The 14682-nt window shown below is 39.6% G+C and overlaps 1 protein-coding gene across 2 annotated transcripts in view; it reads left to right on the top strand.

Moving 5' to 3' along the window:
• The window catches only part of ZNF106 (zinc finger protein 106), a 63699-nt gene extending 49308 nt beyond the window's left edge, over positions 1 to 14391 (top strand). For both annotated transcript variants that reach the window (XM_038580174.1, XM_038580175.1), the window contains 8 exons: positions 1029 to 1145; positions 3890 to 4081; positions 5169 to 5231; positions 5914 to 6033; positions 6550 to 6621; positions 7440 to 7511; positions 9941 to 10087; positions 10494 to 14391. In XM_038580174.1, coding sequence (XP_038436102.1) covers positions 1029 to 1145; positions 3890 to 4081; positions 5169 to 5231; positions 5914 to 6033; positions 6550 to 6621; positions 7440 to 7511; positions 9941 to 10087; positions 10494 to 10550 — 840 coding nt within the window. In that variant the 3' untranslated portion in view covers positions 10551 to 14391. The remainder of the gene's footprint in view (positions 1 to 1028; positions 1146 to 3889; positions 4082 to 5168; positions 5232 to 5913; positions 6034 to 6549; positions 6622 to 7439; positions 7512 to 9940; positions 10088 to 10493) is intronic.
• Positions 14392 to 14682: the final 291 nt, after the last annotated feature.

Raw genomic sequence — 14682 nt, 5'->3', positions numbered from 1 at the left:
AAAAAAAAAAAAACTTTGACAGCTTACAGCTTTTATCATCCTACCCACTTCTTTTTTTTTTTTTTTTTTTTTTGTTGATTTATGATAGAGAGAGAGAGAGGCAGAGACATAGGCAGAGGGAGAAGCAGGCTCCATGCACCGGGAGCCCGACGTGGGATTCGATCCCAGGTCTCCAGGATCGCACCCTGGGCCAAAGGCAGGCACTAAACCTCTGCGCCACCCAGGGATCCCCATCCTACCCACTTCTAACCATCTCGATTTTAACATCTGTTTTCAACCTTGCTTAAAAGCTACACTTGGGCCTTTAGCTGCTTAGTATCATTCAGTAACAGGTCTTGAGCATCACTGTCTTACTGGCAATACAGCCAGGTTACCTAAGTAACTATAATAAAATGGCTAGTATAACCCAGTTCTAGAAATTCATGGAAATCTTTTCTTGAAGGTGAGATTAAACAGTGCTTATTTAACCTGGGTATGCATTAGAATTACTAAAGAACTTTTTTTTAAATGCATATTCCAGAGCCCACTGAATTAGAATCTCAGGGATTGAGGATGAAGCTTGGGGTTCTATACATTTTAAAAGCTGCTCAGTTAAGTATGGCTCAGCCAACCCAGCACTGGTTTGAAGGACGTATTTGAGAGCTATTGAAACAGAGAATCAGTTACAGGGAAGCACATACATGATTAATGCAAGTATCAAATACACAACTGTAGTCTTTCTTTCCCTTTTTAGATGGCAAATGCAGCTTTACCTTTGGCTACTTAATTTAATAAGTTTAAGGCCCGATTCTTAGTGCCCTTTGAAGAACTCTACATTCCAAATTACAAACATGGGTAACATTACTGGAGTTTATATTTGTTTACAGCTTGAGGGTCTTTGGCCAAATCTAAGATAGTCTTCTTCAAAATAGAGGATGCTAAATTTTTTTCCTCATAAAAATCCTTTCACACTCTGCTTTAAAAAGGATTGATTTCACATTTTATTTGCTGCTAACCTCTGCTAATTAGGCATCTTGTACTCTTCTTAGACGCGAGAGTGTGTGGAGCAGTTAGAGCTGGAAGACCGGGTTCTGTGCCTCCATAGTAGGTGGCGAATCCTCTATGCAGGACTGGCAAATGGCACTGTGGTCACCTTCAACATCAAGGTCAGTGTCTGGGGAGAAGGCTGCATTCCCATGTCACTTGAAAGTAGTGTGTGTGTGTGGAAAGAAGTAGAAGGCAGACCTTTTCCTATTTTCTTGTGTGAGAAAACCGCAGAATTAGCTGCTACTCAAAAACTGTTACCTTCTGGTATAAGTGAAACAAGATCCTTCATTCTGTCTGCTCAGGCCCAAGTGTGCCAGAACCAAAAGGTAGCTCTACTAAATTAAACCAAGCCTGATGATTTGGGGCCAAATAATGAGTCATAGATTAAACTAGTCTATCTCATTTTAAGAATGACACCATGAAAAATGAGCTCAAATTCTTTTGCGTCTGACATTGATGTAGTTTGGAACTGATTTAGGGTTTCATGAGGATAGCCTATTTTGTAATGTGAACTAAATCATAGGTTTGCCTTTTGCCCATGTGGCCTCATTCTTTCCTAACCCACAGATAAATTCATTTGTTGAGCAAACCTTACTGAGCATCTGTTTTGTGCTAGGCCTCAGGATAGAGCTTAGGAAATGAGGAGGGACCAGTTCTTGATGGCCCTATATTGCTGTGTTAATGTAGGTGAACTTCCATCTTGTGGGCTTTAAAGTATGAGAGACATGATGCAATTTATATTTTAGAAAAAGTCATTCTGGAGTTGATGAGATAGGAAAATACTGGTACTAGTAGAGGCAGGAAGATCATTTAGGAGGCTTTGTAGTAGAAGAAGACAAGAAAGGTTAGAGTAAGGATGAAGAGAGGAGAATGGATAAAAGATGTAAGAGGTAGAGTTGATCATTTTGGTTACTAATAAGTTGTAGCACTGTATCCCAAGGTCATCAGGTCATTTTTTTTCTTTTGAGAGTGTTGCAGTGGGTGGGGCAGGGGAAAAGAGGGAGAGAAAAAAATCTAAAGCTGGCTCCATGCCCAGCATGGAACCCAATATGGAACTCAGTCTTCTGACCCTGAGATCACAACCTGAACCATAATCAAGAGTTGGACGCCTAACCAGCTAAGCTACCCAGGCTCCCCATGGTCATCTTTCAACACAGTGTGTTACAATGTTTACTGTGTTATACTGGATTATAGTATCATTCATATGTTTAATGAATACCTATCAATGCTCTCCTTCCACATATGAGCTGGAACCACTACTTAAAAGGAATACAATAAAATATGTCATGGTTTCTGCCTTGAAGAAGCTTAAAAACAAGTTAGAAGAATCTAACATATAGATAATCAAGTGCCAAGTTATTTGGTTATCTTGATATGAATAGATCACAGAAGGGTAATTAGTGAAAGTTGTTGCATTTCATATGTGAAGTGTTAAAAGCTTACATTAGATTCTGTTAGGGCAACAGAAATGAAGAAGAAAGAATAAATTTAAAATAGTTTAAAGGATGAAACTTGATAATTACTTAATTCTTTTTTGGGAGAGTAATGGTATCAAAGGTAGTTAGAAGTTAGGAGCAGGACTTTTGAGGCAGGATGAGGACAAGATATCAAATGGAAATGATCTTTAACTGGTTGACAGACCCCAGAGAAGATAGACCTTGAGACAGAGATTTGAGAATCTCAGCAGACATGGGAATTTTGAAGCCCTGTGGGGGCTGGGCCCTTTTTTGTTTGCCTGTACACCTAGAATGCAGTGCTTCTAAGGTCTCAGCAGAAAGCCAGGACTGTTTATCTGTGCCTGTCCACCAGTGGGCCCTGAACTCCATCAGACTGTCCCCTCAGCACCTAAGATTGCTGGAGTCATTGCTTAGCCCTGGAGGCTCCCAGCTGCTGCTTTGTGCTTTGTTTCTGGGAGTTTCACTGCTTGCATGCACTTGAAGTTCTTATTTCTTTATTTATTTACTTATTATTTATTTATTTATTTACTTACTTTTTTTTTTTTTTTTTTTTTTTTTTTTTTTAAGTAATCTCTACCCCCAGTGCAGGGCTTGAATTCAATTCAAAAGTAGCATGCTCCACCTAGTAAGCCAGCCAGCCAGTCAGCTCCCCCTCCGCCCCAACCACCACTTCCTTTTTAGAAGTATTGGGGAGGTGGGAGACTTTATGAGCAAGATTGGTGTGGGGATGAGGGAACCAAGTCTAAGATGTGAGATAAAGGAATGTTTAGGGATTCAGGATGTGACCATGCCACTCTGACTGATATAAAAGGCTTCTCTAATTCACAAAATGATGACATGAGAGATGACAGAGAACGAGAAATCAGAAGAACTTGAGAATAACAGAAAGGTGGTAAATGAGAAACTCTTGCCAAAGTAAGTAAGTAATTCTTAGTGGAAAAATTTGGAAACACATGACAAATTGATTGCACAAATTTTGGATGACAAAAAGAAAAAAAAAAAACAGGGAAAGAGTTTCTGAGTTTATGGCATGGAAAATGTACTAGAATATGAAAAAAAAGTTAATCATTATCATTAACTTAAGGGAAGTGGGAGAAGGCTGAAAAAGAGAATAAAGTGCTAATTATGATCAGATAGTGTAGGTTGAAGTTAGAAATGTGTTTCTCGTGAAAAAGTTTGCCATATGCCCCCAACTGGAATTGGGGTGGAGGGAGTCATGGACACCAAGTGAGTTGGAATGGGAATGGTGGAGATTGGAAAGTTAAAGATAGAGATGTAGTGTGAAAACTTAAGCACAGGTAATAGAATTTAAGAATTTGTAGCAAAGTAGTGATTTGGCTTAGTTGATTTTTGACATTTACCAGCTAAGTTGCTTTTACTTCATCTAACAGTGGCTTGTTTTTCAGAACAATAAACGACTTGAAGTTTTTGAATGCCACGGCCCTCGGGCTGTCAGCTGTCTTGCCACAGCTCAGGAAGGTGCCCGAAAGCTGCTTGTTGTTGGGTCTTATGACTGTACCATTAGTGTACGTGATGCACGGAATGGACTCCTCCTCAGAACTCTGGAGGGCCACAGCAAAACCATTCTTTGCATGAAGGCAAGTAGAGTGCCAGAGAAGAAGAGTTGGTTGTCTGGCACAAATAGAAGGATTTGAATGATATTTCCCTTGTTATCTAATGCCTTATTTAGAACACATCATCTTGAAAAGAACAAGGAAATTACAGTGCTTTTCTTTCTTTCTTTTTTTTTTTTTAAAGATTTTATTTATTTATTCATGAGAGAGAGAGAGAGGCAGAGACACAGGCAGAGGGAGAAACAGGCTCCATACAGGGAGCCTGACATGGGACTCGATCCCAGGTCTCCAGGATCAGGCTCTGGACTGACGGCGGCTCTAAACTGCTAAGCCACCCGGGCTGGCCCTATAGTGCTTTTCTTTAGGCTTGAGTCACCAAGGGAAGTACTGTGGGGTTTTTTTTTTTTTTTTTTTTTTTAAGATTTAATTTATTTATTAGAGAGTGCCAGCATGAGTGGGGGGTGGGGAGGGGCAGAGAGAGTAGCAGACTTCCCACTGAGCAGGGAGCCCGGTGTGGGACTTGATCCCAAGACCCCAAGATCATGACCTGAGCAGAAGGCAGACACTTAACCAATTGAGCCACCCAGGAACCCTGGGATGTACTGTATTTTATTAACAGAGAAACAGGTATATTTTATTATAGAATATAGATTTAAAGTCCTTCTAGTCTATTTCACAATCATAGGTAACATACCCAATAATACATTGTCCTGGTGGAAGGACAGAAATTTTCACTTTAGAAAATTTGTCTGAGGGATCCCTGGGTGGCGCAGCGGTTTGGCGCCTGCCTTTGGCCCAGGACGCGATCCTGGAGACCCGGGATCAAATCCCACGTCGGGCTCCCGGTGCATGGAGCCTGCTTCTCCCTCTGCCTGTGTCTCTGCCTCTCTCTCTCTCTCTCTCTCTCTCTCTCTCTGTGACTATCATAAATAAATAAAAAAAAAAAATTTAAAAAAAAAAAAAATTTGTCTGAGGAACTTACTATTTTATCCCTAGTTCATGCTCATCTCAAAATAGGTTAGAAATTAGAAATCAACAATGTGCTTTGCAGGCTACAGAGAAAACTCAGAACCTTATATGGAATCTAACTCTGTGAACTGTCTTCTTTAAGGTGGTGAATGACCTTGTGTTCAGTGGCTCCAGTGATCAGTCGGTCCATGCTCATAACATTCATGTAAGTTGTGTTGTTATAAAGAAATCTTCAGTGGAAGCTTAAAGGATTCCTCAGATCTCTTGCAGTTTGAATAAGACCCTTTTTCCAGTGAAAAGCTTAATAATAATTCCTACTCACATAAGCTCTTAGAAGATAGCACTCTAGAAATTCTGACCTCATCAGAATTTTTAATGGGGGACAAATGTGAACTTTAGGTAAGGTTTAGTTTGTCTCATTTGAACTTGAGATACACTGAGCATCTGAGACTCACTAAGGAAGTGGATATGTTACATAGTTTAAAATAGAACAAATAAAAACAGCTGAGATATTCTGCTCCAGTCATAGAGGCAGCTCTGTGAAGCTCAGTGCCTAGACTATAAACCTGGGGATAATGCAGCCTCAGGAACTTGTCCAGATGCAATGAAATGATAAAAGTAGAAATACTTCAAAACCTATATATATAGAGAGTTGTGGGCCTTCGCTTTCTATGATACCAGGTTCTCTCCATCAGAATACATTTCATATATAATACACATATTGTAATAAATGCTTGTGTGAGTACTTCAGCTGTTAAAATTAGTTCAGTTATATTATGTGCAAATAGCTTCAGAGTTAGGGCTTTTGGAATAATGAAATCATAAATCTCAAAAGTCAAAAAGAATCTGGAAAGTCCATCTAGTGACTTGTCTCTCTTCTGGTGCAGACTGGTGAGCTTGTGCGGATCTATAAAGGTCACAATCATGCAGTGACTGTGGTGAATATCCTAGGAAAAGTGATGGTGACTGCTTGCCTGGATAAATTTGTTCGTGTCTATGAATTACAGGTAGAATTTAGATCCACTGTTTTTGCTTGAATGATTTGGGGAGAAGGTCTGTTTGAGTTTGGTGTTGAATTTTTTTTTTTTTTTAATATAGTAAGGCTGGGGTGGGGCCCAGAAATCTGCATTTTTCAAGCCCTTTAGACAATATGAAGCAGATGATCCATGGACTACACTTTCAGAAACATGGCTCTGAGATAAGTGGTCAGGTTCACAGAGGTCAATACCGAAATGGTTTCCAGATAGCAACTGTAGTCTCCAAAGCCTGTCTAGTTCTCCTTGTGTGCAATTTCAGGTTTGAGACTTTGACACCACACAGAAATTAGTTTTCTCATTTCCAATTACCAGCTCCTCCCTTGAGGACTTTATTAGATTGTCATTAGATTATGTTTCTGTAAAAATGCCAGTGGTACTTCAGTATAATGTCTCAGGTATAGTTTTAAACCTGCCAGAGGGATTATGCTTATTAAAAACACATGTTATAAATAACCTGAATTTTCTTTTTATTCCCCTCTACCTAAGTCCCATGATCGACTGCAAGTTTATGGAGGACACAAAGACATGATTATGTGTATGACCATCCATAAAAGTATGGTGAGTGTTATTAGCCATGTCACAGTAGTGCTTCTGAATATGTTTACTAAAAACTACAAACTGATAATAATGTTCCTATTTATCACTTCCAAGGATGACATGTTTCTGATATGCCTCATTATTGAATGCTTTTCTGTCTTTTGGCATAGTATCGAGAAGTAACCCAGTGAGATTGTTGAATATTCTCTTTGCTATTAATAGCTAAAATAATTACAATAAAAATCTGATACTTTAATGGTTTTAAAGATAAAATAAGTTTAAGATGTTTCCCACCCAAAATTGAGTGGTGCTTTTTCCAGAGACATTATGATCTGAACAGAACATTAGAATAGAGTCAAGGAGATTTGGCCAGTATGATATAATAAAGCAGACCTAAAAGTAAAAGCTAATTCACTTAACCTTGCTAAGCCTCAATTTATTTTATTTTTATATTACGTGGTTGAACCAGTATGGATGTTTTTTAGACTCTCAGCAGTAGAACCCTTTGTTCCAGTGAAACAGAGATGGCTAATAGTAATTCGCAATGCAGCATACGGTGCTCAGTAGTCAAGTACACAAGATACAGTGTAGGTGGGTGCTTTGGAGTCCTGCTGCTTCTGCTCTCAGCCAGTGTCTCAAGAGTGGCTCTCTGTGGAGCATAGCTTCAAAGTATCTACACTAGAAGATACTTACCGATTGTAGCATTGAGGGCTGGCTTTGGTTTAGGTTTATGTTTTCTTATAGCAGGCACAAGGAGCTTTTGAGATGTATTTTGAGGATGTTAGTAGTTGTTTTTTTGTGTGTTGTTTTGGTCTGATACAAGAAACCTCTTTTTCCAGATTTATACTGGCTGTTATGATGGCAGTATTCAAGCTGTGAGGCTGAATCTGATGCAGAATTACCGTTGCTGGGTAAGGAGTGAAACTGTTCTTATAACCAGACCTAGATGTTGCTTAACTCTAGGCTAATTTACAGATCTTCATTACCATCAATTAAGCATGTTTATATTTGAGCATCTACTTCGTGCCTCCCACTATAGGACAAGGAAGCTTATTTTTATTGTTTTAAAAGATTATTTGAGAGAGAACATGAGCAGGAGAGGGAGAAAAAAATCCCAAGCAGACTCTACACTGAGCATGGAGCCAAACTGGGGCTTGATCTCATAACCCTGAGATCACGACCAAACCAAAAGTCTGACACTTAACTGACTGCACTACCCAGGTGCCTCAAGAAGCTTATTTTTAAAAACTTTGTATAAAATGCTTTCATACTTTGTTCATGGGTAGTCTATTTTAAGATGAGATATGAGGTATGTTTACATAATCATCTACTCAGAGGTTATCTCTATGGTGGTTTTTGTTTGTTTTATTATAAATCTGTCATGCATACAAAAATATCAACAGTACAGAAGTACATTTGACCCTGGAACAGTGTAGGGGGTTAGGGACACCAAACCCTGTGCAGCCGAAAATCCACATAGAACAGGATTTTAACTCTCCAAAACCTTGCCTATTAATAGCCTACTGTTGAGCGGAAGCGTTACTGACAACATAAACAGTCAGTTAACATGTATTTTGTATATTTATTATTTATTATATGCTGTATCCTCACAATATAGTAACCTAGAAAAAAGAAAATGTTGCCAAAATCCAAGAAGGGGCTCCTGACTGGCTCAGTTGGTAGAACATGATCCCCAGGGTCATGAGTTCAAGTCCCATGATGGGCATAGAGATTATTTAAATAAGAAAGTAAAATAAAATCATTAGGAAATGAAAATACATGTACAGTACTATACTATGTTTATTGAGAAAAGTTCATGTATGAGTGGACCTGTACATTTGAAACTATATTGTTCAAGGGTCAACAGTATAGGAAATAAAAAGTGGAAGTTTATTTTGGGGACCTGCCCACTATCTTAAATTCATTCATTGGGGAACATATTAATAGTTTGATTTTTGTCCTCCTTGGATTTTGAGGAACAGGCAAATAAAAATTTGTGTTCTTTTTTTCTTTTTTTTTTTTAATTTTTATTTATTTATGATAGTCAGAGAGAGAGAGGCAGAGACACGGGCAGAGGGAGAAGCAGGCTCCATGCACCGGGAGCCCGACGTGGGATTCGATCCCGGGTCTCCAGGATCGCGCCCTGGGCCAAAGGCAGGCGCCAAACCGCTGCGCCACCCAGGGATCCCAAATTTGTGTTCTTAAAGTTTTAAACTTCTGTTGGCTAGGGCTAAATTGCATGGTTTTTATTTTGGAGTGGGAGCTACACACTTTTATATTCCTTATAGGCCTTAAGTTGTTTCACCAGTTCTAATACTAGTGGTGATCAAAGAAAAGTTTCTGGCCTCCCTACCCCGGTTCCCCTAACCTCTTGTTTTGCAGAAATGATGGAATGGAATGATAACACTCTCCATTTTTAGATTTGATCTTAGACTTGTCCACAGCCTGGTTACTTTGGAGCTTTTACACATTACTGTGTTTGCTTTTTGGTTTTTCTCAGTGTAGGACACAAAATACAGTACAACAGGATCCAAAATACAAATAGAGGGTTAATTTATCTAGAGAAAAGGGAGAAAATACCATCTGGTATTAAAGCTAGAGGGGATGGGATAGTGCTGACAGGAAAAACTCAAATATGCATTGTTTTATAGAAATGAACCTGTTAGAATTTTAAGATTTAAGACAAGCAAGCCTGGAGGGAAAAAACCAAGACCAAGAGTTTTTATGTTTCTGACTAATGAGTGAAATTGAGAATTGAGCCACGTTTTTGGTAAAGTAAAAATTTTAAAAAAGAGGGGCACCTAGGTAGCTCAATTGGTTAAGTATCTGACTGTTGGTTTTGGCTCGGGTCATGATCTCAGGGTTGTAAGATTTGAGTCTAATGTTGGGCTCCGTGCTTAGTGGGGAGTCTGCATGAGATTCTTTCTCTCTCCTTTTCTGCCTCCCTGCACTAACTAAATAAATTCTCTCTCTATATATATATATTTTTTTTAAGACTTTATTTATTTATTCACGATAGAGAGAGAGAGAGAGAGGCAGAGACACAGGCAGAGGGAGAAGCAGGCTCCATGCCAGGAGCCCGACGTGGGGCTATCTTAGTGCTTTGCCTTCTCAACAGAGCACCATGTCAAGACTTTTCAGCCTTTTCAAGGCTCCTCAGAATATTAGTAATTAATGTGGTTGCCTCTGGCTTTGTTCTGTTTTCTAGCCAAGAATAAGGAATAAGGGGCTTACTTTTTGCTTCCTTAGTACTTACAGGATACAAGTAAGGAGTGTTCTAATTGCAATTGCATGTTTCCTGTACTCTTTTTAACTTACCCTTCATTGTCCTTCTACCCAGTGGCATGGTTGCTCTCTGATATTTGGCGTTGTAGATCATTTAAAACAACATTTGCTCACTGACCATACGAATCCAAACTTTCAAACTCTGAAATGCCGCTGGAAGAACTGTGACGCTTTCTTCACTGCTAGGAAAGGATCCAAACAGGTGTGTGAGTGGGACCTGAGGCCTCCCTAGGGTCATTCTACCGTTGTTAAAATGTTCAGAATTGCAATCAATTGGGAGAGTGTAGGGATTTTCCTTTTTATTATTATTCAGAGATTTGGGGAATAGCTTAATGAGGTTTCAGATGATGAATTAGGTAGTTTTTGAGAAAGAGCCTAATGAGAATGTTTTCAAATCTAGTAACTGAACCTACAGGTTTATTACCATGCTCCTATGTAAGATAAGAACTCATCTTTAAGTGTATAGTTTTATATGAGTTAGCAAAGTGCTGGGTCCTGACTGCCTTCCATTATATAGATCTTAGAATGTGCCCTGAAGCTCCCCTTGGCTTTGCCTTTCTCTTAACTACCAACTTTTCTCTCATGGGCCCTTTTCCCTTTATTCCTAGGATGCTGCGGGACACATTGAACGACATGCTGAGGATGACAGCAAAATTGATTCATGAAGTTTTCTGCCTCCCATGTTGGGAAGTTATCACTTGAACTAATTTTACATCGGCCCCTCACAGAGGCCACAGTCCTCCCCTCCCCGAGAAGCAGGGAAGGGGAAAGTGGTTACTAGCCAGGCTTACCACTCACATAAGTCTGGGCAGCTCTATGGGATGTTAAAGACATTTTAAGTTATTACTGGAGGTCTGTCAGATTTAAACAGATTTTAAGGAACCATACTTCTCTGGAACAGCATGGAATATAGTAATCTATGCTACTAGTATTCTCCAGATGTTTATTAAAGATACAGATCTTAATTGGCTACCCAGTTTGACCCTAATCATATGTATTTTTTATTGATTTCAGTTTGCGATTTTTAGTTTATGTTCTTATGATGGTTTAAACCCATAGTCCGACTTTTAAGTACCAGTTTGTGCAAATGCTAGATTTTTAGGATCACTTTTAATTTCTTTAGTTCTAATAACTGGGTATTTAAATTAGAAGCAGCTAGTTTCCTTTCTTAACAATTATGTGCAGTGTGTTTCACTATTCTCTTGCTTTGTAGATGGACAGAGGTGGCTTTAAATGCCAAAGGGACACACAGTAGATTTTTAACAGCTAAAGCGACTATTCTGCTGGTTATATTTTAGGAACTCGGCAAATCACATACGGACAAGTCCTCACAGACAGCACTTCCTGTTGAACGTCTGTGCCAGTTTTGATAGGAGTGCTCAGTTCAGGGCAGTGCACAGACCTAACATCTACCTTGACGTGTTGCTGTTAGGCCCAGGCGATCACAGCTGCATGTGTTGTCAGGCTCTTCGAACTGGAGTGTAGCGTTTATCTCTTCCTTTCCAGGTTCTGACTCTCCAGGCCTGCTGCAGGTGTGGAACCTCTTAGTTTGCTCCATTGCCAATCCCTCCCCTCCCACACGCCATCAAATACTTCCCCTAGGCTCCCAGGGTGCTTTCCACCCACCTGCAGCACCCAAGTTGGGGTAGTTAGGATAAAGTATATGCACACAGTCTTTAGGGGCTCAAGCGGGCTTCTTAGAGATTGATTTCTGAAACAGAAGTCTTACCTTCAGCTCCCCTCTAGCTGACAAAGAAGAGTGGAGTATGATGAAGGTAAAGCCTCCGCTTGTCCATGGAGAGCAGCCAGGTTAACAAAGCCTAGTGAGACTACTTTGTTTTTGGATTTTCTCTGGACTCTAGAGAGAAGCTGTAGAAGTGTTGCTTTCCAGCCTTTTGTTTCTGGATTCTCAAAACTCTGAAAGATTCGTCAGAGAACTAGGAGAAGGGACAAGAGCCCTGTGCCACATTCAAGACTGGGGGATGTGATGTGTACGCTTTCTAGGATTGCATAGCATGCAGGTTTATCTCCACCCCTGTAGTGCACACACATCTACTCACAGGTCTTCACTCAGGCTCAGGGCTGGGGGCTTTACCAGGGCTTCATGGATGGGTTTCAAGAGGGTATGAAATTATATGCAAGACTAAGTATATGGGTTCCCCCCACCCGCCACCCCACCCAGGAAAGGCTCCAGTGGTTCTTACTGGAGCCATAAACAAAGAGCTAATCTAGGAGCTACTACTAAATAACGAATAACCCCACAAACTATTTACTTCTATCCTTATGAACGGTAAAACTTTTTTTTTTTTTTTACATTATTGATAGTTGCATATTTGAGAGAGAACAGAGAAGATTCTCTTGCATAAAATGTATTTGTGCTGTTTCTGTCCGAGATTAAGAAGTTTTCTTACCTCTCCTCCCCATTTCTTGTAAGGATGACCAGAAAAGTCAGGCTGTTGTGTGGGTTTGGGAAGGGTGACTTCCCAGGAAAGCCTATTGTAAATTTATTACTAAATGTAGCTTTTTATTTGGGGCTATAGTGAAGCTGCATTTCTATGTTGACTGGGCAGTGCACTAAGAAAGACTTGCATGCTCTGTTGCATAGGTGCCCTTCTGTCCTGCCTGAGGGCATTTCTGAAAAGATGAGAATGGTGGAGCCTTTGTACAGCAGGAAGGGGTTATGTGAGTTATTGGGCAATCGTGGGGAACCTTTGAAGGTATGAACAGATTGTTAGAATCAGTAACAACCGATTCAAGTTTAATTTTGGTAGAATTGTGCACAGCGTATCTGCCTTTGTGTGTGCAGGTGTGCATGTTCCTTGTATGTGTGTATGCGCGTGGGCACCTATATTTGTAATACTTTTCCTCATTTCACAAACATTTTCTTTGAAGCCGTGGTAATAACGTCTTTGTTTTAAGAATGGTAAAATTCTTTTAACCCCAGGTTAGTGTGTTATCCTAAATGCACTGTCCAGCCCTCGATTTAGAAATAAAGGCACCATAAGCATCTTGGCTGCTTATGGTTGTGTTACTGCTTTTTAGAGTCTTGAAAGTTATGCAGAACTTCGGCTATGTTTTGTCTTTTACAATGTTTTAACTGATTCTGTCCCTCCATCTTCCTTTAGAGAAGAGTTATGGCTGAGGTTTTTGTGTTGACGTGTATTTAGTACTTAATGAAGGGAGGAAAGTGTTACATGACCTGACAAAATCCAACTCATTTCTTATAAGGAGTTGGAAGCCATTTTTAGAATGTTATCCTTAATCACCTGTGCCTACTTCTAATGGCTAGAAGCCAAGAAAACCATAGTATTAGTCCTGTTCTGTACATATGCTAGTGTTTGAATGGCAGTTTACAACAATGTATCAGTCACTTCAAGTTTTATCCTAAAGTTTTTAATCAGGTTCAGACTGTCTTTTGACACACTCCTCTATTGAGTTATAAAGCAGTTAAACACATAAGAGCAAAGAATGATCTTGACCTGATATTACTTGAATTTGAGGGAACGCCATTGCTACTACACTCCTGCTTTTGTGGGGGAAAATATATTCCTGCCCTAGAAGTTAGCAGTCGAGTGTTTAGCTCCTGACCTACCTATAATTTATAGGCAATATCATTGCTCTTTAAGTGATGATTTGCCTAACAAAGGGGCTTTTTTGTTTTGGTTTTGGGGTAGATTCTACAGTAGACAACTTTAGTGACTAGGTATGTGGATGATATGGTGGGAGTAGGTGTACAACACTTAGTGGAATGGTATGGTCAATTCTATGGAAGAAAATTCATTGGAGGGGAGATCAAAGTATATCATGAAGTAGGATTTAAACAACACATACCCTCTGGTTTACGCAAATAGCCGCTATTTGTATTCGCTGACTTACAAATTTTGTTTCTGCTACCAAAAGGAGAGCTCCTAGACCTGTTATGGAGGCCATGCCTGCCATATTGGTAAAACTATGATTTCATCCCTACCCCAAATCATCACAATCTTTAGGATTTCAGAGAAACTGTCTAATGGATTAGGATAGAAGCTATGATTGTAGGTGACTTGGGCAATACTGAGTTCCATGTGCAAGTGGATGTGAAATCCTGGTGTAAACCAAACATTATACTTATTAGACAATAACCTCTGCCCTCACCTCCAGCTCCCAAGTATATAGCCCTGCTGGGTCATATGGCAACTGAAGTTTCCTAGATTCACTTTACATTCAAGGTCATAGCCCAGTTGAATTGGTGGGGGAGGAAGTCAAGGAGGAAAGGCTATTGAAGATCCTTCTCCTGCTTGAGAGAAATATATGTCCTAGAGCTGCTCCAGTACCCTTGGTATATGAATTTTTTTTATATATTGAATATGGATTAGATGAATGAAATCAGATGACATTTGACTGCAAAAAATGTTTATAGCTTAGCCTTCTTACATTTTGGTATAAAGCTGTGAACTTCATAACTTTGTAAAAGCAAGATATAAAGCAAATACAAGAGGAAAATAAAGTACTTTTACTAATTGTTTACTTTTGCTACCTTATCTGCATGTTAATAGCCAGTTCTTTTTTTTTCCATGTTGGTATAGACAGCAAGAAGGAAATTGGATGGAAAACATAAAACAGTTATAGATATACCACAGACCATGGTCCAGATAAGTTTGGCAAACAGCTACATTTAAGAATTTGTCCAAGGTCATAAAACAGGTCATGGAGTTAGTGGAGGAGCTAGGATTAAAACTACATCTTTAGGATTCAAGATGGCTGTGTAGGAAGACCCTGAATTCCCCTCTTTCCACAGATAACAAATTTACAGCTATA

The sequence above is a fragment of the Canis lupus genome, chromosome 30 (assembly GCF_011100685.1).
Source record: "Canis lupus familiaris isolate Mischka breed German Shepherd chromosome 30, alternate assembly UU_Cfam_GSD_1.0, whole genome shotgun sequence".
Classification (NCBI taxonomy): Eukaryota; Metazoa; Chordata; class Mammalia; order Carnivora; family Canidae; genus Canis; species Canis lupus.
This window is presented reverse-complemented; position numbering and strand designations above follow the sequence as displayed.